This window comes from Onychostoma macrolepis, chromosome 21, assembly GCF_012432095.1.
Source record: "Onychostoma macrolepis isolate SWU-2019 chromosome 21, ASM1243209v1, whole genome shotgun sequence".
In the NCBI taxonomy this organism is placed as follows: Eukaryota; Metazoa; Chordata; class Actinopteri; order Cypriniformes; family Cyprinidae; genus Onychostoma; species Onychostoma macrolepis.
In genome coordinates, this window is record NC_081175.1 from 24,828,145 (window position 1) to 24,852,239 (window position 24,095).

The 24,095-nt window shown below is 33.9% G+C and overlaps 1 protein-coding gene across 1 annotated transcript; it reads right to left on the minus strand.

Annotated features, from left to right (window-relative positions):
* Positions 1-297: 297 nt before the first annotated feature.
* agpat2 (1-acylglycerol-3-phosphate O-acyltransferase 2 (lysophosphatidic acid acyltransferase, beta)) lies at positions 298-20,720 on the minus strand. The gene is made up of 6 exons (XM_058758684.1): positions 20,259-20,720; positions 9,597-9,730; positions 9,230-9,405; positions 7,815-7,910; positions 3,849-3,921; positions 298-2,765 (listed from the first exon to the last, which is right to left on the minus strand). The coding sequence occupies exons 1-6, from the start codon at positions 20,435-20,437 to the stop codon at positions 2,608-2,610; spliced, it is 816 nt and encodes a 271-aa protein (XP_058614667.1). The 5' UTR covers positions 20,438-20,720; the 3' UTR covers positions 298-2,607.
* Positions 20,721-24,095: the final 3,375 nt, after the last annotated feature.

Here is a 24,095-nt window from a genome sequence, read left to right on the forward strand (position 1 = left end):
TATAGACTCTACAGTAATCATAAGTCTAAAGCAAGTCCTCATTTAGATTTATTAAACGTCGGTGCCAATAGCCTTGTGGGCAGCGCGCTGACATACAGTGCTGTTGCATCCCGTGTTCGAATCCCGACCTGAGGACCTTTCCCGAACTCTCTTTCTCTCCCACTTCGCTTCCTGTCATATCTGATCTGTCCTATCACAATAAAGGCAAGAATAAATCTTAAAAAAAAAAAGATTTAGTAAATGTGTTAAGTAAACAGATTGACAGACAGACGTCAAGAACAACTTCTACCATTCCTATTGGAAAAACAGACGATTTTATTGACTCTTTGTCCTAGATGTTCTTAACACAAATCGCATCCAGATTCTACCACAATCAACATTTTTATATATAATCATCGTCTTATATGACTTTACAGATTTTACAATGGGCTTGAGCTCATTTGTGTGTCGGGTCACCATACAAACACATTCAGCGCACACAATGACCACACACACACACACACACACACACACTCACTCACTCTCTTATACACACACATACACAAGGCTGCCCGTGAAATGTCTGACAGGTTCAACAGATCTTATAATCAGAGCGTTTACAAGCTTCACCTGTTGTACATCCTTAATAGCTTTGGTGAAAATCACACAACACCTTGTACACTGTTTTGTGAACGCAGCACGGTTTTCAGTCAGCAGGGCAAAAATGACATCGAAAACAAGGGCCTTATAAAATCTGTGAACTAATACACAACATAAAAGGGTTTATATTTGTACTAAATAATAACAGGGCCTAATTTGGACATTTAGCAAAAACCAAACTGAACATTTGTTCAAAGCAAAATGTCTTTCAGCTCAATGAGCCGTTATAATGAGATACGTACAATTCAGTCCTCTTAAACAATATTGTACATATTAAATTAAGGACCAGATGTTATACATTCTTAACAAACAATAAGAACTGCAACATCAAGCATTAAATAGAAGATTCAACAATGCAATGCGATTAGAAAGTAATAACAAATATTCATCTTACGTTACTGCTCTAAGCTGTCGATACAGTCCTGTTTAATAAATAGGTGTTAAATAATTGGTCATTTTGAGATTAAATTGTGAATGTCATTTTCACATATTCAGATTTATATATATATTTATTTTTATATATATTTTTTTAAATATGGACTATCTTGGTTAAACTGTAAACCGTGAGGAGAAACTGTGAGGATAAAGTTTAATACCTGAAATAAGAAATAAGCTCATGACAATTACTAAACGTTGACAATCTGTGAACGTTGCTCATTTCTAGAGTACAATTTAGCGCCATTTATGATCACGTTCATCAACATCCACTTAAAAATATTACAAATTTTCTCGGGATAATTTTACAGCTTTGGAAGAAAAATCCAAGTTTTGCAAACAAATGTAAAATGTAAAAATGTTGTCCTTCAAAATCTGACTATTAATAATAAAGTCTCTTAAACACATTTTAGTTAAATTGGCTTCTTAGATAACGCCATAGTCTATATAATGTGTTAGATAATACTTCTTCGATTAGTTATTATAATAACAATTCCCTTGCAAATGGTTTTTAGTTCAAACAAAAGGATTGAACAATGTTAAATACATTTTTAGAAATGAAAATATTATTTTGTAGCCTGAAAACAAACCAAAACAGGAAATGATTAAAGCACTGAACAAAAGCCACCTGAAATGTATTTTTATCCTAAACACTAATCAAACAATCCTGATTACAGATCAATAATCAATAGTGTTTATCCACAATATTCTCCCATCATACGCAGCCAACCGCTGAGACACTTTGGACACATGGCACAGGAAGAAGCCGCACTTTGTAACGGTGACAATGCAGCTATACGCTACGAACTAAACCTTTTAATGACAAAAGAGGAAACTGAATTAATAAGCAGTTTTCCGAATCATTGGTTGTGACGACACAAAAAGCTTTACTCTGGAGTGTATAGGACATTTCCAAATGAATCTTTTTGGTCAATGAATCAAAGTTATTTGAAACAATAAAGGGGTGCGTCTAAAGAAAAATGCTTTTGCATACGAAAAAGAGAAGTAAAAAGAACACAGATGTTTGTCACCCATAATGCAAGCAGAGAACCTCAAGAAAAAGCGACCTACACAAACGAACAGAACGAGTCTTTGTAGATCAGCGAAAGGAAGAGAAACATAGAAAAGGCATGCATGTCGAACGCACATCCACGATGTTCTCAGGGCGTCGCTCCAAAACTCAACTCGTCGCCGACAAATGCAGTCCGAGCCGAACCAACATCGAAAATGACGTGGAACAAAGCGTCGCGCCAGAAAAAAAACGCCGTTCCGCCACTTAGCGCCCCCTGGAGTCCAACGGGAGATCAAAACTAGGCTAAGATGACATCTGCTGTATGTACTGTAGTCAAGGTGAATGTATGTGTGTCTGTCTGTCTGTATGGACATGTGTTCCTGCTTCATGAGGACGTCGGAGAGGATACTAAAGCGTCTGGCTGTCATGGTTGGCATCACCACCACCACCACGACGAAGACGTAGTCTCAAGCCATCCTTGTTGTCGGAGCGAATGAAAGGGCGCGACATCTGCAGGGCGCTCAGTGGGTTGATGGCCCGTTGCTCTGCACTGTTTGGCTGGAGATCTCCATGAAGGCCGAACGCATGATGCCAAACGATTGCTCGGAGAGCGTCGTCACATCGTCTGCTGTCAATCCCTTTGTCTCGATCTTTGGAAGGATTTTCAGAGTGATGCTTCCTGTTTGAAACAGTGCAGAAAACGTCATATTGGCCGACATTATCATCAACATACTCTCTTTTTTTCCATCACATAAAAAATCATTTTTAATCTCACAATTCTAACTTTTCTTCTCAGAACTGCAAGTTTATATTTCATAAGCCTTGTTTTTTTACTGCACGAAATTTAAAAAAAGAAGAAATTTTTTTTTTTTTCCCCTTACAATTCTGCTTTTTTTTCTGACTCAGAATTAAAAATATTTAGATCTCGCAATCCTTGTTTTTCTTTAGAATTGAATGCTGACATTTCGTAATTGTTTTTTTTTTCCCCACCATGGAATTAAACCAAAAAAAGAAATTGTTTGTCTGACTTTTTTTCTTCCAACTGCAAGTTTATATCTGACAATCGGAAACAGAAAACCCACATAATGTAAAAATTCAGATTTTCAAGTTTATTTCTCCTTAGAATTGTGTGTTTACATTCCATTTATTTTTTATTTTTTTTGCCATGGAATAAAAAACTAAACTGTGACTTTCTCGCAATTGTTTATATCTCACAATTATCTTATTCTCACAATTTCGAGTTTACTTCTGACAATTCCATTTTCTGTTTCCACCACAGAATAAAAAATAAAAACATTTTCAACTTTATCTCACAATTATGATTTGTTTTTTCTCAGAACTGCAAGAAAAAAAGGCAGATTTGTAACATGAACTCAGTACTGTGAGGAAAAAAGTAAGAATTAAGAGATAAAAAGTCATAATCACCTTTTTTTTTTATCACGTGGCAGAAACAAGCTCAAGCACCAACATAAATGTTTCAACGCCTTACAAGGAATAATTCATTAAATAATAATTCACAAAATTATAAATAACAACAACAACTGAAAGTTCAGTTTGATCTTCCTCATACACTGTATGCATTTAGAAAACTTTGAATATAGCACACAGGTCATATGGGCTACTATTTCTACTAATTTTTCATAAGCATAGAGGTTTAGAACAACACAAAGAAGGGTAAATGAAAGGATTTTCATTTTTTGGTGAACTATTCACACAAAAGGCCTTTTGTTTCTCCATAACATTTGTTGGTAATGTGCATTACCTGATTTGAACTCTTTCTCTTTTCGTAGGTAGAAGTTACTGTAGGAAGAGAAGACGATGGGTATGATGGGAACCTGAGAGAGAAAGAGAGAGGGACAGTTGGACAGTGTGCAGCACAGCAGACAGTAAGCCAACAGGGATTAGAAACTCTCTCACACACACAAATATGATCATATACAGACTGAACTATCCTCCCAGACTAATAATAGACCCAGAGAGTCATCGTTTCTCATGACGACACAGCTGGACAGTGAAACAGAAACGTCAATGTGCGTCAGTTTAACCATCGTTAATATCAAAAGATGTGACTCAAAATTATGAAGGACTAGGAATGCCACAAAAACGAAACAAACTAATAAAATAATCATATAAATTAAACAAATACTAATTTGAAAATTCTAAACAAATATAAAATAATATTATATAATATTTTTAAATGGTTTAATTCATGTTTAAAGACAGGCAAGTTTAACAATAAAATGACATCAATTTAAATGTTAAATTGCATTTTGAAAGGTAATAATTTTGCATTTATTTTACATGTAAAATACATGCATATAATAAATAAAAACATTAATAATTACATTAAAGAATCAACTACTAATTTATTTAAAAATTCTAAATATCAAATAAAAATAAATCGACAAATTAAAAATTCATTTTCAAAAATGTAGTTAAATAAAACAATACAATTAATTGATTTAAATATTAAACTGCATTTTAAAAGGCTACAAATATGTTGAACATACCTATATAAATATAAACATAATAAATAAATCAACTACTAATTTGAAAATTCGAAATAAATATAAATTGACAAATAAATGTTTAAAATGATATAATTAATGTTTAAATGTATTTAATAGAATGATATTAAATTGCATTCTACATACATTTTTATTTTACACTCATTTATATAAATAATTTCCCAAGCTTATTTGCTGAAATTTCTGCAAGTCTAGACCATGTATAAAATTCCTAGGGCGCACGTTATATCTGTACAATGCCAAAATGCAAAACACAGATATAAAAAGATAAGATAACACACAGATTGTTCACATATTTTACCTTAACTAATGAGAACCATCAGGCCTCCATTACTTTGGACTAGATTAAGTGATGTCTGTCTGCCTTAACTCAACGCTCATCTGGTTTTAATAATGTCGGCCTGCCATTTTTGATATCAGTATGCATCATCACACACATGATTCATATTACTTTATTCTGAACTTAAAAAGCAGCTACACACAAATATTTCAGTTTTCAGCACAAATTCCTCATTCAGTCTCCTCATATGAACTTGTGACAAATTATCTACATGTAGAGTCATTACAGCAATCATCCAAAACATTTTCTTGTGGCCATGGAAATGTAGATGTAGTGTTTTACTTTTAATTGAGAGAGTTTGTGGTTAGATTAGCTTCAAGGCTTTGTTTGCACTGAGCCTAATCAATTTGCTAGTGCTCTCCTAAAAGCTGAAAAAATTAAATATTTCAAATTTGCGTTTGAAATGCACAGTCCTTCGACTGAAGCGAAAATATTGATCATCTTACAAAAACCACAAAGTGGTTTAGTCAGCTGTGACGTAAACTATTGTCTATTATAAAATGAAAAAAGGGAAGCATTTTTATGACCTGCCCTAACATCCTGTTTCAAAAGAACATGTCAAAACAACAAGAAAAACTGCTTTCAAACCATTGTCAGGAGTCTAGAACTTAATGGGAATTCAAAAAAACTATGTACAAATCATAAATAATTTGTTAAATGACACAAATGGCAGTCTCACAATCTCATAACTAACTAGCAAGTAACACCCACAATAAAACATTTAAAGATACGTTTTAAATGGTAATATTTACTTTTAAAATGTAGTTAAATATAACAATAAAATGATGATCAGTTAAAATATTAATTAGCATTTTTAAAAGATTAATAATATTGCATATTTCTTTATATTTACATGTATAAATATATGCACATAATAAATAAACTAAATAATATTTGTATAACAATTCAAATTAAATATAAGCTAACAAATAAATACTGAAAGTTATTTATTTCTTGTTTAAGATTGTAGTTAAATATAACAATACATTATTAATTTACATATTAAACTGCTTTTTGAAAGAAAGAATTTCTTGAATATATATATTATATGTATATAATATATTTCTACATTTTACATATGTATATAAATAAATAAAAATAAATCAACTACCGTTTTAAAATGGTTTAAAGGGGTGGTTTACTGGTTTTTTTCTAGGCTTGATTGTGTTTATGGGGTGCAGTCTAACGTGTTCATGCTTCATTTTTTTTAAAAACGCATTATTTTTCATATAATTTACCTTTATTCCACACCGCCCTGTCCCTTCTCTGACAAACGCCTCGATTACTTCCTGTTTTTATGAAGCCCCTCCGTCAGAAATAAGTGTGGGCTCTGATTGGTTAGCTGGCTCAGTGTGTTGTGATTCACTAAACCGCCGAGCGTGCGTCTAAATGTCCCGCCCCTCACCTCAGCGGCATGTGCTCCGGTTGTATTGTAAACAATGGCGTCGTCTATATTGCTTATCAATTTGAGCCCGATTGAGACGCAGAGGATATTAGTGAAGAGGATCGCGCAGAACCTGTGCAAGCACGGCTCTTAATGGTATGTTTGTTTGTTTGTTGTCTCATACGTTTAGATATGCTGTTATTATGCTACTGCTTATGTTAGCTTTTAATATACGGTTTTATTCTGATTAAAGCTTTAATACAGTACTGCAACCACACACGCGTCCGTGTATAACGCTTTTCATTGCTATGTGAAAATGTATAATTGGAACAGTTTGTTGGAGCTGATCTGACGATCTGAATGAGAGAGAGAGAGAGAGAGCCAATACATTGTAACAATTGTCATGCCAATAAAGCACATATTGAATTGAATTGAATTGAGAGAGAGAGATGCAGAGCAGGGCGACGCGAGGAACAGGATTGAGAATGGCTGTTTTAGAACATTGATTTTGAAACTTGTAAATCCATTAGAATCGTTAGAAGACAGAATCGTGATTCATATATGAATAGATTTTTACGTGCACCCCTAGTTTTCTCTTCCTCTTCTCTAAAGCAGAGCAGCATGGCCTCGCCCCCTTCCTTACATGTTCCCGAGGGAGGGGTTTATCTGGGTCAGTGACGTATCAGACCCGGGAAGTAGTTCGTTGTAGTCCCTTACCAGCCGTTTTTGTAGGCATTAAACTTCCAGAATTTTAAAAGACGATATCTCTGTTTGCATTGAACTTTCAGCGCTGCAACTTTGCAGATATTGTTTATGCTCAAACAGCAACATTACACACTAACTAACGTTAAAAAAGTGAAATTGCAATAAACCACCCCTTTAACTCATGTTTTTAAATATTAACTCATGTTTTCAAATGTAGTCAAATATAACAGAATTGTCCATCAATAACATTAAATTGCATTTTGAAATGTTTTGCATATATGTATATATGTAATTAAAGGGGAAGCTTAAAAACTGAAACAGGAAGTATTAAAGTAAAAAAAAACTGCTAAGTGTTTCATTTTCCCAATACAATCCAATTGGCTTAACTCAAGTTTATTCACAAGGCACATAAAAGAAAGAAACACTGAAGGAATGTTTCATGTGGCTTTGGAAATGAGTTTGTTCGGATCAAAATGCACCAGAGAGAAAGTTTTTATGTGACTGTGCTAAAACAACACAGGAGCTGAACACTAAAAAAAGAAACGCCAGCTCTCTCTGCTGGTGAAGACGAGACACAACACCTCATGAGTAAAGCCAGTCTCCATTACGACCTCCGACCTGTGACACGGGTTTCATGGGTTAATGAGGGACCTTTGAGCTCAAGCTTGTTCAGGCTGTGTCAGGTAAATTACTAAAGCTATGTACTTTGCACTTGCAGGGCAGGTTATATCTGGTCAAGTGTAAGTGAAGGAGTCTAGGAGCAACACTCACCTGTGCTTGAATGGCCAGATGAAACGCTCCCTTTTTAAAGGGCAAAAGCCCACCGTTCTGATTCCGTGTGCCTTCTGGAAACACCCACAATCGGATCTAGGGAAAGTTCAATGCAATCACAAAATGAGATTGTTTACAGCACCTCTTCCTTACAACATCCCAACTAGCACTAATGCTGCCTTCACGTGCTATCGGAATTATCGTAAATACGAGTTTCCTAATTGGAAATTGGACATGAACGGATTCTCAAGTCGTATTTACTATTCCCATTAATTTTCTCTATAGAAACTTCTTAGTTCTGAGCCATCAACCAAATAAACATCACATACAAATTTTAAGCAAAAAGTATTTTAAAAGCAGGAAAAAGGGTCAAAATGTTATTTTAATATCATTGAGATACTATAGTTTTATCTTAAATTTTATTTTTATATTTCCTACTCTCATGGTAATTTTAGTTAAAGTTTAAAATTTTGTTGTGTTTTTGTCATTTTTATATGTTGTTTTTAAACATGTCTATATAGTTTTATTAATTTTTATTTCATTATTTTATTTGAAATAAAAATGTCAAATCAAAACAAGTTTATATACGAGTATAATAACCCTGGGTCAAAGAGGATGAACTACAATCACTGAAGCATTGCAAATAATGTACAAAAACAATATATGCTAAAACTAATGATAATTGCTGATTTTAAGCACAAAACCAAGATATTTTTAATGTACGTCAAAGTATTCACATATACATTAGAGCTAAAAGTTTGAGGTCTGTGAAACTTTTAATATTTTTGAAAATACTTTTCTGCTCACCAAGGCTGCATTTATTTTATGAAAAATACAGTAAAAACAATAATATTGTGAAAAAATATTACAATTCAAAATACCTGTTTTCTATTTGAATAAATATTAAAATGCAATTTATTCCTGTGATGCGAAACTGAATTTTCTTCATTTCTGTGCCAAACATAATACATTTTTTAAAAGTTTATTCTTCAAGGAAAGTAAAAAAGAACAGCATTTTTTTTTTGAAACGGAAATCTTTTGTAAAATTATAAATGTCTTTACTGTCACTTTTGATCAATTTAATGCATCCTAGCTTAATAAAAGCATTAATTTCTTTAAAAAAACAAATCTTACTGAATGCAAACTTTGAACTTTGAACAGTAGAGTATATATATATATATATATATACACACACAACTATATAATACTGTATAAGGACCTTGTCCTGACATGTTTGCAATGATTTTCTCTTCAAGATTGCTGGGAAGTTGGCTATTAAATACAACTTTAATGCACTTCAATAGGATCACATACCATCAATTAATAACCTAAAAGTTAATGCGAAGTGGTTCAAACTGAATTAATTGTCGGGTAAACTACCATTTGTCAGATGTGAGATCTTGGCAAAGACAGACCTTGTCAGCCAACATGGTTTTAGCGGCGTCACTCATGACGTTCTTGGCGTCGCTGGTCTTTTGGCGGTTGATGAAGACGATTCCTCCCAGCCAGCAAATCATGCCCACCGTCCCGGCCCATATCAGCTCCTTCTTAGCGACCATCGTGCAGCGGTCCGGCAGGATCTCCATCATACCTGCAGAGAGGAGAAGAGAATCAGCATAGAAAGACTGGCTGCACAAACACCATCATGTGACACCTAGACGTGTGCACATAGAAAGAAGTGAATTCAAGCAGGTCTGGTCATGCAGATTTGATCCTGTGGTAATAATAATAGTAATACTGAACACACTGTGTTGTGATGATTGGTCGAGTGTATTCGTTCACCTAGCACGTCGAGTGATGATTGGTGGTTGGAGATGATGACGTATGGTCCGTCTGTTTGTAGATGTTCCCAACCGCTGACCTGATAGCGCAGACCCAGGAAGTACTTCACATGGCGAACTATGAACCGGATGACCCTACAGGAAATAAAGACATTATAATCCAGAACATGACCAATAGCAATCATTCAAGTAATCCATTTTCACAAATATGGCTTCTAGACCACTTTCAATGCAAGTCTATGGGACATTTCCACTGTTTATTGGCCACCAGCCACAAATCAAACGTTTTAGAAATGTAACAGCCCATCAAAATGTAGGTATTGCTCATGTCTGCAATATAAATCACTGTTGTTCAAATCTCTGGCTCCAAGTCTAAGCAGGCGTAGATAGAAGCACTAACAAGACAGATCAACCACTAAAAAAGTGCTGCAGGAATGATGCATTTTTATAGACCAAAACACTTACGGCTGCATTGTCTTGAGGTCAGTGTGTTTTTTTTAGTTAAAAGCCTTAAATGATGTCTTTTGTGAACACAAGATCAACATATTTTACATTTATTTTCCGTAATTCCCTCTTTACAGGTTGTCATTTATAGTCTATGTTTAGCTTTTTACTTCTGGTGATTGCATATAGGCTTCAATTCATTAAAGTTGTGTTCATTTGTTTATTATTATCATGATGAACAAAACATGTAAGAATCATAACCTTTGGTTGGTTATAGAGCTTATTTTCTGCAATAATCCAAAAGCTAATAGAAAAATTAAAAAAAAATTTTTTTCGAGGGAACCAGGGTGATGCTGACTTACATATTTACTGCAAAAATATGTTATCACTGCAGCTCTCCATGTAATTATACTGATTTATTGTAGTCTGAAATGGTTTGTTTTAATCTCTAAAGAAATATAACAATAGGTTACGAAAATTAAAGCCATGGCTAACATGTATGAATGCATGTGTGTGCAAGAGACAGGGTTATTAAGTTTACTAAAAGGAAAAAATGAAAGCTATTAATAAAATTTTTGTAAATAATATTTTTGTTAAAATAAAGCTAAAATAATTAAATAAAATATGAAGAAATAAAATAACATATTAGACGAAAAACTGAACAAAAATAAGTTTACACTGAAGCACTAAAATTAACGTATTGGCCCGAATATAAGACGACCCCCCTTTTCCAAATGTACCCTTTCTTCTCTGTAAAACACATTTTTTTTAAAATTATTTTCATATTACATATTTTTCCTATTTTAATTTTTGTTTTAAAAGTATGGTAAATACTGGTAAAATGTACCAGCAATCACATTTAAAAATATACACTTTTTGATATACCATAAAATTAACAGGTAGCCCATCTGAATTATATAACATTTTAGGCTATCCATCTCATAGTAGCCTACCAAAATGTTATTAACAGTAGAAGTGAAATCTTATTGTAGCCTTCAATTCTGGGTACTGTCTTATGATTTAAAATCACTTACAGAGGAAGTTTGGTCCCATCAGGCTAACATGACAGTCACGACTCTTTTTTTTGTTTTCACTCGCGATCTTTTCAACACACATTACATTACATATTTCATGGCACACTCGTTTTATGCGTATTTGGCACCACCTATTGTTGTGGGTGTATTATATGGACATGTCAAAGTCTAGACCCCGAATACAAGACGATGCATTTTTTCAGATGCATTTCCAAGAAAAAACATTGTCTTCGGGTCAATAAACTGTAAAAAAAAAAACACAGTTGAGCCAACTTAAAATTTAAGGCAACCAGCTTCAGTAGATTTTTGAGTTTGCTCAACTTATTTTTGTGGGAGATTCTCAAATTTTTGTTGTATAAACTTAAAACGACAAATTTGTTTAAAGTTAATTCAAAATATTGATAAAACTATGATAATGATAATGTATAAAATAACAGTATTGTAAAATCTAAATGATTTGATGTTTATCATGGGATGTTGCGCAATAAACAAAGAGATTATAGATACAGTATCTGTGAGACCTTTGAACACACATAAGAGGCTCATATCAGTAATGTGAATATGTGGAGCAAACGCAGGCAAAAAAAACATCTGCGGTTACATAACACCGCAGCTGAGGAGAGTCAACAAAACTCAGCCAGATTCATTCAAACACTTCAGGATCCTGGGAGATGATTCACAGTCTAATTATGAGACGGACTGATGACTGTGGGTTACAATGAATCATGTAGAAATATTTAGTAGGTTATGGGTGAATGTTGTACTAAACCATTAACCTAAAGTATGAGCAAAAGTAAAAGTGATGCTTGACTTGGCAAGCACTAAACATTTAATGCTTTTTAAATAAGTTTGAAAAACTTTTAAAATGTATTTAATTTAAGTTTTTAATGCCCCATTTACTGAGGTTTGGTTTCAAGTGATCAATGCATTAAAACGCATGTTTGTTGTCAGTGTTACACTGACAATAATTCCAGCAATGCTTTGACTTGAATCTTTGTCCCCATTACACGTCATCTCACTAGTGATTGTTGTAAAATTACCCAGAGGGTTTGAGTTTTGACATAGTAAACAACAGCTCACTGCATAGCGATCTCGCTTTTAGCAGTCACTGCATGTGCGTGCTGTAACAGAGTGAAACGTCTTTGAGACAAGAGGTCGAGCCTGTTCTGCGCTGTTATTACTATAAATCTAGATTATGTGAAATTGCTTAGATTATTTTAGCCTAACAATCTACCTTACCATCATGCATAATTTATTTTTTTATTGATATTATTTATTTAATATAGTACCATTAAAATACCATGGTATATTTTGCAGTATACTAGTGTTCGCAGTTGATAAGATCTTTTGAAAGGTAAATGTTTTTGAAAGTTGTCTGTTATGTTCATCAAGGATGCATTTATCTGATTAAAAATACAGTAAAAACAGTAATATTGTGAAATATTATTACTATTTCAAATAGCAGTTTTCTATTTGAGTACCTTTTAAAATGTCATTTATTTCTGTGATCAAAGCTGAATTTTCAGCATCATTACTGCAGTCTTCAGTGTCACACGATCCTTCAGAAATCATTCTAATATGCTGATTTGCTGCTCAAGAAACATTTCTTATTATTAGCAATGTTAAAAACAGTTGTGCTAACGTCATGTTTTTGTGAAAATGTGAGGCTTTTTTTCAGGATTCAATGAACAGAAAGTAAAAAAAACTGCATTTATTTGAAATCTTTTGTAACATTATACACGTTTACTAGGGCTGCAACTAACGATTATTTTAATAATCGATTAATCTGTCGATTATTTTTTTCGATTAATCGATGAATCGGATTTAAAAAAAAAAAAAAAAAAGCATTCATTTCCAACCCTTTATTCAAAAACAGAACTAAAATCTTTAGAAAGTGCACAAACATGTTGCTCCTTGAACATCCCTGAGCTGTTATAATAATAATAAAATAAAATAAAAATGGACTAACACAAAAAACATACACATGTATGCTTTACATCTGCCAAATATCTAGACTTTTTGGGAAGTGCAAAAATTAAATAATTTAACAACACTGCGTCGTTAGCGTTGGTATTGTATCAGACACCTGCACTTAACATTATATGAAAATCAAGCTCAAATGGAGTTAATAATGTTTTTGACCAGAGAATGACGGAGATGGAGTGTTTTGTCTGTCGTTAGAACGGCTGTTATGCAGTGCATAAGTGCATTAAGTGCATTATGCTTTCATCAACTTTTACAGGTTATATAACTTTGATTGTAGCTATATGGGCGCTTAGTTTTTCTTGTTGTTTAATACACTTGGCCAAAATCTCAAATTAAGCGCTTATGCACATAATGCACAGGATATTTAAAACGTATATAGACGGCAAATAACTAATTCTTCTCCACTCTTCAAACACACAAAAACATTGTCCTTTACTGACATAGTGTTTGAGTAAAGAAAACGCTGTACTATTCAAACACCAATTATTTATTCACCCTTGCATTGCGAAAAGCAGAGATCTCATCTTCTCCAGGCTGTGCGCGCGCGTCAATCTGAACGGAGGCGGGTGAAGTTACGAGGTCTCGCTGAGAGCTCGATGATCCAATGGCGTTACGAAGTTTTACTGACAAGTTATTTTAATGCTTATCATTGGTTTACTATTTTTAAAACTCTCTGATTTAAAATAATAAAACGAATTATAAGCGACTCAAGTTTGGATAATTTTTCACAGCACCTGACTGGGCTAGGGTATGGCAACTGCCATACTCTGCCATACGCATAACGCCGCCCCTGCTCCCACACCTTGATGACTTGGGTCGCACGGATTTCTCTGCCTCCGCCATGTATCTTTCCTCTACCTCCGCTCGTTTTTTTTTTTTTTTTACTTTTTGTTTTTATTTATGAGGCGCCAAACTCTGCTAGCATCCGTGCGCGAGAGACCGAGTGTGTTCACTCGCTCCGCGCTCAACTAAAGTTTTTTTTTTTTAATAATCAAACGTCTCCGGCGTCGCGCGACACAACGAATCGATTATGAAATTCGTTGCCAACGCTTTTAGTAATCGATTTTTATCGATTTAATCGATTCGTTGTTGCAGCCCTAACGTTTACTGTCACTTTTGATCAATTTAATGCATCCTTACTGAAAAAAAGTATTAACTTCTTTCAGAAAAACCTTACTGACACCTAACTTTTGAACACAACAGACATGCACATGCTGACAACATGCTAAATTTAATGGCAATGCATTAGGCTTTACATACAAAAATTTACTCTAATAATAATAATAATAATTTTAAAAAATGTAATAAAAAATACCATTTTGTACATTAATTGGACATTAATTAACATCAGGGTTTAAAAGTAGCTCAGTATTACCACCAGCTTTGGAAAAAAACACAGTACCATCACTTCATTCTTTTTATTTGTTATTACACACATCCTAAATAAACTCTGTTATCAGAAATGTCAACCTGTTCTCTGACACGTTACACTGGTACACCAGAAGAAGGAACACAAACACGAGTTTAAAGCCTGCCAAGCTCGGCTACTATACAGGTGCTGGTCATATATAATTAGAATATCATCAAAAAGTTGATTTATTTCACTAATTCCATTCAAAAAGTGAAACTTGTATATTATATTGATTCATTACACACAGACTGATATATTTCAAATGTTTATTTCTTTTCATTTTGATGATTATAACTGACAACTAAGGAAAATCCCAAATTCAGTATCTCAGAAAATTAGAATATTGTGAAAAGGTTCAATATTGAAGACACCTGGTGCCACACTCTAATCAGCTAATTAACTCAAAACACCTGCAAAGGCCTTTAAACGGTCTCTCAGTCTAGTTCTGTAGGCTACACAATCATGGGGAAGACTGCTGACTTGACATTTGTCCAAAGGACGACCACTGACACATTGCACAAGGAGGGCAAGACACAAAAGGTCATTGCAAAAGAGGCTGGCTGTTCACAGAGCTCTGTGTCCAAGCACATTAATAGAGAGGCGAAGGGAAGGAAAAGATGTGGTAGAAAAAAGTGTACAAGCAATAGGGATAACCGCACCCTGGAGAGGATTGTGAAACAAAACCCATTCAAAAATGTGGGGGAGATTCACAAAGAGTGGACTGCAGCTGGAGTCAGTGCTTCAAGAACATGTGAAATGGTCTCTTTCAAAATAATCATTTGAAATATATCAGTCTGTGTGTAATGAATGAATATAATATACAAGTTTCACTTTTTGAATGGAATTAGTGAAATAAATCAACTTTTTGATGATATTCTAATTATATGACCAGCACCTGTAGTATATCTGAAACTTCACAAGTAGTTTATCAACACCACAGATCACAATTTAGGTTCAAGGTTACGACAGTCTATTTGAGATGTTTATTCCAGCGTAATTTAATTACCATCATGTAATTTCAAACTTGCTTGGCTTTATTTCTATTGTGACACACAAATGGAGATGTTTTGAATAATGTACAGACCAGGATTAATATTTTAAACTCAAACTAAAAACCATAAAATCATTTTGTTACTTTTGTTAGTTAACTTTTTGTTACATTGTTACTTAAAATAAATGTTAAACTCTTAAATAAAAAATAAATAAATAAAAAAAAATTCCAAAGCAATTGTCATTTAGTTTAACTTGGTGTACTAAAATCACTAAAACTATATACACTATATTGCCAAAAGTATTGGGTCACCCCCTTCTAATGAACAGGTTTGACTACTTTAGTCATTTCCATGAGTACTAATCTTAGTGTTTGAGCATATAATGATATTCTAGGGAATTGTGTGCTTCTAATTTTAAAGCAACAGTTTGGACAGGACCCTTTTCTATTCTAACATGACAATGCCTCTCTGTATAAGGCAAGGTTCAAAAAGAAATGATTGATTTAGTCAGTGTGGAAGAACTTAACTGGTCTGCAGAAAGCCAAGTCCTAATCCAAGCTGAACACCTCTGGTGTGACTTTAAATGCAGATCTTGAGCCAAAAACTCTTTACCAAACACCAATGACTTGTACATATGGGTACAGTCATTTTAGACACTTCCAAAACTGTTGCAACAGAGATGGAAATACAATTTTTAAATACATGAATTATGTTTCCATCTTTGTTGCCACAGTTTTGGAAGTGCCCTTTTCTGTTCTAAAGAAGGGGGTGTCCCAATACGTTTGTCCATATAGTGTATGTACAAGTCATTGTTAATCTTTCACCCCACACAACCTATAATAACCGGCAGGTTTGTAAAACATTTACAGCTGATGAGTAGTTTACACTTTAGATTAGGGGATGCAGAAAGTGTTGTAAATAATTTATTCATTGGTCAGTATATAATACAATGATGACATTTCAATGATTTATAGGTGATTAATAATATATTAAGTAGTAACTATACTGAAAAAAAATGAGTCATTGAATTTACTAAAAAAAATTAAGATAAGTGGTTGCAATCAATTAATTTTAGCTACATTTAAATAAATTTAGTTGACTAACTTTCAACATTTTTTAAAATTTAAATGCCGCTAAAATATATTGTTTGCAACCACTTACCTTAAAAAAATTTAGTATCATTTTTTTTTCAGTGTTTTAACCCTGTTTGATTATTTCATGATGCTATTTTTTAAGATAACTTACGAGATTTGTAAATCGTTAGCATATTACTTCATAATCATATGTGAATGCATAGTCATGTTTTGTAAATGATTAGTTAATCATCATCTAATCACTTGTAAATTATTTACAGCTTAATCTACAAAACATAGATAAAAATATTAACAAATCACTTATTAATCATTTATGAACGCATAGTCATGTTTTGTAAATGATTAGTTAGCACTTGTAAATGAATTAACAAAACATACATAAATTGTTAGCATATCACTTATTAATTGCTTATGAATGTTTTGTAAATGATTTGTTAATCATTACATGATCACATGACTTACAACTGAACGTTATTATAAAGTGTTCAGGGTTCCTCAAATCTTTCCCTGGAGGGCCAATCTGCTGCAGACTTTAGCTCCAACCCTGATCAAACTCACCTACCTGTGATTTTCTAATGATTTTGAAGACTCTGATTAGCATGCTCAGGTGTGTTTGATTAGGGTTAGAGCTAAACTCTGCAGAAGTGGGCCAGATTTGAGGTTGCCTGCTCTAGTTCTTGTTCATTGCAAGAGCATGGAAAAGAATACACCGATTTCATGCTACAAGGTAAAAAAGTCATTCAGATTTGGAACGACATGAGCGACATCCTTTTCATTTCTGGCTGAACTCTCTTGATCAAATCTGACCTATATCTCTATATGCCTTGTCATCTCTCTCCTTTTACCCAGTAAGTTCATCATCCTTGCTGCATCAGCTCACCGTGTGGCTCAATCACACTGATAAAGAGAGAGAGAAAAAGAAAGAGAGAGATCCAGATAAACTTAAAATTGAAGAACAACACTGATGCAACAAGGCACTTCCCATCGTCCCTCACATCATGTGGTCCGTTGTTGGTTAATGGGTGTTAGGTTACCCTGTTAAAACAGACTCAACGGCCATGACAAAAACACTTAAACTGCTTTGCACATATTTGGCACGATCGGATTCTAGTAGCCTATGTACAGTACTTGCACACGTCAACACACGATAGTTGAGCTACGGTAAGCGTACACCGGCCCTGACATATGAGCTCATCCTCTCGCGGCGTAATTACCGGGTAACGTCGCACCCCCACGTTCAAACACTGTCCTGAACAGACCTGGACAGATTCACCTGTGAACTGCAAAGCCCACACTGATAGCTTCAATCTCTAAACAGCAGGTATAAAATATCACTGAGCTTCAACTTTGGAGAGACGATGTGTTTAACAACTGCAATAACTGGACGTCTTATTCTGTGGCGCCTAGTGTGTTCATTGTACCATGCATGTGAATGAACCGACTGTTATGAAGAGCAGAAATTGTGTCGTTTTTAGTGAGCATGTGAAATGGTCCCTTTCAAAGTTATGTAAAAGCTGCAGAACATCGGGACAGGCGCTGACGGGAACTTTTGTGCGTATCCAGACCTCAGGTCTCCAATTTTCATATCACATGCACTCTATTAGTGAAGGCCACACCACAGGGCTGCTTTTCATAACAGGTAATGCAGAACACACAAGATTCTGATCCTGGGTATGTAAATAAAATAATAAATAAAATATTAAAAAAGCATAATTTATCATTTTATTTTAAGATTTATTTTAAGATGAATAAGAACTAGATTGATGCAAATAATAAAACAATAAATTAGGCTACTGAAAATTTATGAAACTTAACTATAAAATTACGACAATAGTAGTATATCAACTGGTGCAGTTAACATTACGGTGTGAAATGTCTTACTCTTACTAAAACAGCATTTTGTTAATTATTTTACAATTGGCACATGCATACACCTTTTATGACTTCTTAAATAAGATTACATGGAACATTTGTACTTTAAAAAAATGTCTCACCTAAGCAGGTCTTTCATTTAACCAAAAACAAAAATAAAATGTATTTAATAATGAATTAATGAATCAAGTTTACTTAATAATAAACAGTTCAAATAAAACCAGAATTAAATGTTTACATTGCACATGAGGCTTTTTAAAATATTTTTATATACATTATTTGATGATATAATTATGTTTCTACTCCAATCAGCTGTTGAAATATAAACATTTAAATAGTAGCTGTACTAAAAACTTGTTTTCATGATGACAGATTTATTCAACCATACATTAAATTCCATTCTGCTCATTGTTTTTGCCTCTCTGAATCCAGTTTTTTTTTCTTCTTTCGGCCAAATGTGTTTGGTTGCCAAAATTTCAGTGCATCAGCTGTTCATACTGACTTTACAAAATAGTTTTGCTGTATTTGTGAAAACATCTAGCTAAAGCTTACATAAAATAATTCAGATTCGTTCCTCAGTTTGTAACAAAAATGTTGTCAATAATCCATAAAGGTGCAGTCACATTTACAATTGTTTGACGTATTTTCGCGAAAAAAATCCAGTTATTTCAACTGGAATCCACACAATTTGGAAATTAACAGGAAAACAGACCATTAGTTTCTATTAACAATTAGTGAACAACTTGACAACAGACTTTTTTCGCTCGAGAAATTTTCGCACTTTTACTCTAAAACTATAGGGGAAAAAATCTGCATCAATTTTTTTTGACAAAACGATTTGGGGGTGGGGGGGGGGGAGAATCACATCACGATTACTTATTTTCATATACGGACAGTCCTAGTTTCTGTCAATCAATGAATGTTGACTTTGACAGTGAGGGACGTTCCACTGTTCTAGAATGTCCGTTACCATGACAGCAACATTCTAGAGTGTTACGGAAGGTTTCAAAGTGATTTTTGGCGCGAACATTGATTCTAAACTGATGGCCTGGAATCCGCGATTCCATCGATCAACTGTCCAATATGTGGAACGCGTGTGACTTGGTTTCAATCTGGCACCATCGACCAGCATGAACTCTGCGCCAGCGGAGGCAGGAGACCAATCCATCACGACCTCATTAATACAAACTAGAAAGTCTTGGCTCGGACGAACTAGAGCATGTGTAACTAGCAACCCACATCCGTTTAACTAACACCTCCACAGCATATCATCAGAAAACAAACACACACGCTTTGGTCGCCATCTCTGCCTTGCACAAGACGCTAAAGCAGCTAGCACGCAGCTTAAACACTCACGAGAGGCAAAATGCACGCGCGCTAACCACATATTTACATCTCCTTTACATCTTTTAAACCGCACAGAGCTTCATTTATTCATGCATCACCCTGGTATCGCATTAAATGTTCTATACAGAGGCCTGCATGTGTTCTCGCGTGAACTGCACTTAGCGAGCTGGCTAAAGATTCACTACCGTGATCCGAACATCTGTCAGGGGTAAACAGATGCAATGCATTCCGTTACAATTGCATTCTCTTTCCAGTCATTAGAAGCATATGTGGGTGCATAAAAGAGCATTTTACAGGGTTTAAATGATAAAAGGTATGACTGTATGTATATAGCAACCTGTTTTAGTCAATTTAATGTATGTTATGATGTGTTTCCAAGGCATGTTTGTTACTGTAACACTCTATTACCACATAAAATGACAGCCCAGTGTCCTAAAGCAATGCACGAGTGTAGAAACGTAACTTGCGTTGTTGACAACTCACCTCATATTCTCAATGTCCCTGCCGCCGCTTTTCAGAATGCAAATCGGTATAGCGATAACGGCCAGCAGCATCATGTACGCCACATAAAAGCACTTTTTGAAATAGAAAACGAACGTGCTGCTGGTCCATAACAGGAGCGGGAGCACCAGCAGCACAGGCAGCATCCACACGGCATCCATTCCCGCGACCAGCGCCTCTTTCCCGGCTGTCGAGAAATGATAGAAGGCCAGCGGTGTGAGTGGAGGGGGATCAACTCAGAACCGAGTCTACATCAGACACCGCGTCCAAGTCGCACCCTTCAGCAACTTTACCGTTCTCCCTGTTTGTCGTGTACGTAATACCGGGCGAATGATGTGGATGTCAACAAGAAGCGGAGGTTTATGGAGAGCCAGGAGAGGGTTATCTACTGAGAGCGCTGCGTGTGTAACCTTTGGCCGTCTGCTGTTTGATTTGTGAATCGATTCTTTTGAACAGATTCTTTGAGATGATTCTGTCTAAGCGTTGGTGATTGACTCGCTTACAACTAGAAATTTCCAACAAACTACCACAATTATAGTTACTTAGTTTAAACAGCTGAACGTTGTATTATAAAACATTGTACAATAAATAAATGCATTTAAAAAAAAAATGCATTTATTTTATTGTCACTGTTTGTGTGTATGCTTTATCAATATTATATGCAAAAAAATTACTACTAATAATAGTAATTTTATTAATAAAAATACTACTTATAAGCCTGATGATAAAATACTAAAAATACGTTCAGACCACAAAATCTTGTTCTTTATTTATTATATTATTAGTCATTGTTAATATAATTTTCTTTTATTTATTACATTTTTCTGTCACTATTTGCATGTATATGTATGCTTTGGCAGTATGCAAAGCAATAAATAAAATACATTTAATATAATGAACATACAAAACAAATAAATAATAATATGAAATTTTGATAATGAAAAAAACGATGAAATGTATAATAATGCTTTTTTGTAGTCAAATGATAAAGTTATTGTTGTATCAACAAGCAAAATTAAAACTACATGCCACATTGTTAGTGTAAAAACTTTTGAGCTTCTAAAATCTTAACTACTAGAACAACTGAGTGATGATTTGGATGAATTGGTCGACCCGGTGAACCGTCCGAACGAACCGATTCGCTCAAATGAATCGGACTCCCCACGCTCTGTTTTATGCACAAAAGCTCCTGCTGTAAGTTTGAATCCCTCCCATGTGTGTTTCCGGGTACTGGTTGCTTGTGTTTCCCTGTCATGTGTGTTTGTTGCAGTGTTACCTGAAACTACTTTATTAGAGCAAAGACACATGTGTGCCAACATTTGGAGTGTGTAAAAAATGCCTGAAACGTTCTGGAACAGTGCAGTGTGCAGTTTCTTATGAAAATTGTCTTCACTGTTAACAGGACCATCAAGTTACAGGGACAAGTCCTGAGCACTGATCCCACTCAACTAAAGTATTTACATCTGATTTGTATTGACATGTAATTATTTATTGGAAAAGACAAAGGTGTCTGTGCAAACTATCTATGTGGGTATTTTACATGCTGTTTAAATAAAAAAATAGGATTGTAGTTTAATAAATTTGAAAAATTTGCAGTGCATTAATAATTCTTATTTTTGCACAATAAAAAAATTTACTGCATTAATTTGAAGGAATTTTCCATATTGATTTTTTTGCAGGTGTGCTTTGAATTTTGCACTTGATTGCATTGTGTTTTAGAGTTAACGGAAATGTCCATAAAATTACTGGACAATGTCCTGGCAGAAAATGACCAGTTCAGTTATTTACTTATACTTTACTTACTTACTGTGTGCGCATTAAATAAAAACAAGTTGTTCCATAGGCACAGCACACATACTTTAGTGTTTGTAGATTAACACAATGTGCTATATTCAGAGTTATTACTCCATAAAAACATTTTTTTTTTACTTGAAATAAAATATGTTAACTGAAATAAAATATAAAAAATAATTTGATGTACTAATACATATTTTTATTATTTTTTAATTTAATTTATTTATTAGTTTTCTTTATAAAATTACTAAAACTTCAACTAAAATTAAAATAAAAAATAAATAAAAATAAAATAAAATAGTATTTCAATTATATTAAAATAACACTGCTATATTGCAAGAGAAGTTTGCCTAAAATTTAGTTTATTGGAATTTTAGAATGCTTGTAGGAAAACTCATGATGCCAAGTGTTGAGAAGTGGGTATAGGCAGATTAAGGATTATAGAAAGTGAAGTTAACAAGATTAAAAGGCTGATCAGGGTGTGTAATCTGATACAGCAGATCCTCATGCTGCGGTCACAGAGTCACTTAGGTGTTTAAATGTGACCTGACCACAGTTACAGCTCTGTGACAGAGTGTGTGTGTTTATTCCCAGACAATTCATCTGAAATGCAAGCGTATATATGGTTTTTAGTGCTTACTGTATTATTACGTCACTATGAACTCTAATATGAACCCACATGAAAGCGACCACACTGAATTAATATCTTATTGTGGATTAATATGGAAAGAGTTATTTTGATGTCATAAAACTGACGTTTCCTCAGCTGAGTTAAACAGCCAATCACAGCAGAGTTTCTTTATATCATGACGTCAGAGAGTAATGTTCAAGGAACCACATCATGTCACTGACAATTTTGAGCTAAACTTTGTCCCAGAATAGATGTTGTCACACTGATGAGACACTGTGTGAACTTTCATATGGAGGTCATCCAGACCAGAAATATAACATGAAGTGGTGTTTTATCATTAAATATATTAGCTACTTCAAAAAAAACAAATACATCTTTAGTGTTTTTGAATTCCTTTCTAATTTGAGACAAACTAAATTGTCTATGAACCTTTATCGCCCTCTGTTGTCCTTAACATGAATTGCAAGAATTTATTGCACAAACTTTTCTGCTTGAAAACTGTATTATATGCAACTTAAAATTCTTTGAAAGTAAGCAAATGTGAAATATAAAATACTACGTACTAAAATATTATTTTAAAGTCACATGAGAAGTAAACACAGTGTCCATGCACACCCCCATCACCCTTAACCTATATTTGCACTTGCAGTAACCATACACACTATGTACACTGTCTTTGCACTGCATAATGATTTATTCTCAAAGTGCCGCATGCAGGATCAAACCTGTTCAAACACAAACCTGGCCATAGAAGGTATGTGAAGACTTGACATAAGAAAAGGGCAACCAGAGAAACTCATAGTACAACAACATAAAAGTGGCCTACGCTTTATAAAAATGTCCAAAAAGTTTAACTTGATCTTTAAATAACTTAAAATCACTAATCTAAATGAATTTTTGTGTGTTTTCATGTTTTAGATGTTTACTGTTTGATTAATTATTCTGACACTTCAACCACCAAATACTCAATGTACACGGCTGAATTTAAAGAATTTTTCTCATTTTATTTAGTCACATGTAAAGGGGTTCAATAATGAAAAGGACTCTATAACATTGTTGGAACAAATTTAAATCTTAAATTCAATTTTTTTTTTTTTTTTGTCCTCATTATAATCTTTTGTCTGTGATCAAATTTTAAGGGTTACTTTTAATATTACCTTTCAATAAAAAAATATATTCATGCACACTGTAATGTGATACTCAAGTGTTTACTGTTTTTTTTATAATTATTGATTAATTACCCAATGTACAGAAAATATGGTTGAATTTATAGATATTTCTTATTTTCTATTCCATTTTATTTAAAGTAATTCTCTTATTTTCTGTTTTATTATAAAACATTATTGTTGATTATTCAATTTAAATGGATTTTATTCTATTTTTGTTTTCCCCTG

Excerpts from the sequence above, each read along its gene's own strand:
- agpat2 (XM_058758684.1), bottom strand. The coding sequence starts at position 20,437 with ATGGATGCCGTGTGGATGCTGCCTGTGCTGCTGGTGCTCCCGCTCCTG. Across the intron at positions 9,731-20,258 it reads AGGGACATTGAGAATATGAG|GGTCATCCGGTTCATAGTTC; the intron begins GTGAGTTGTCAA and ends TATTTCCTGTAG. Across the intron at positions 9,406-9,596 it reads ATCATCACTCGACGTGCTAG|GTATGATGGAGATCCTGCCG; the intron begins GTGAACGAATAC and ends TCCTCTCTGCAG.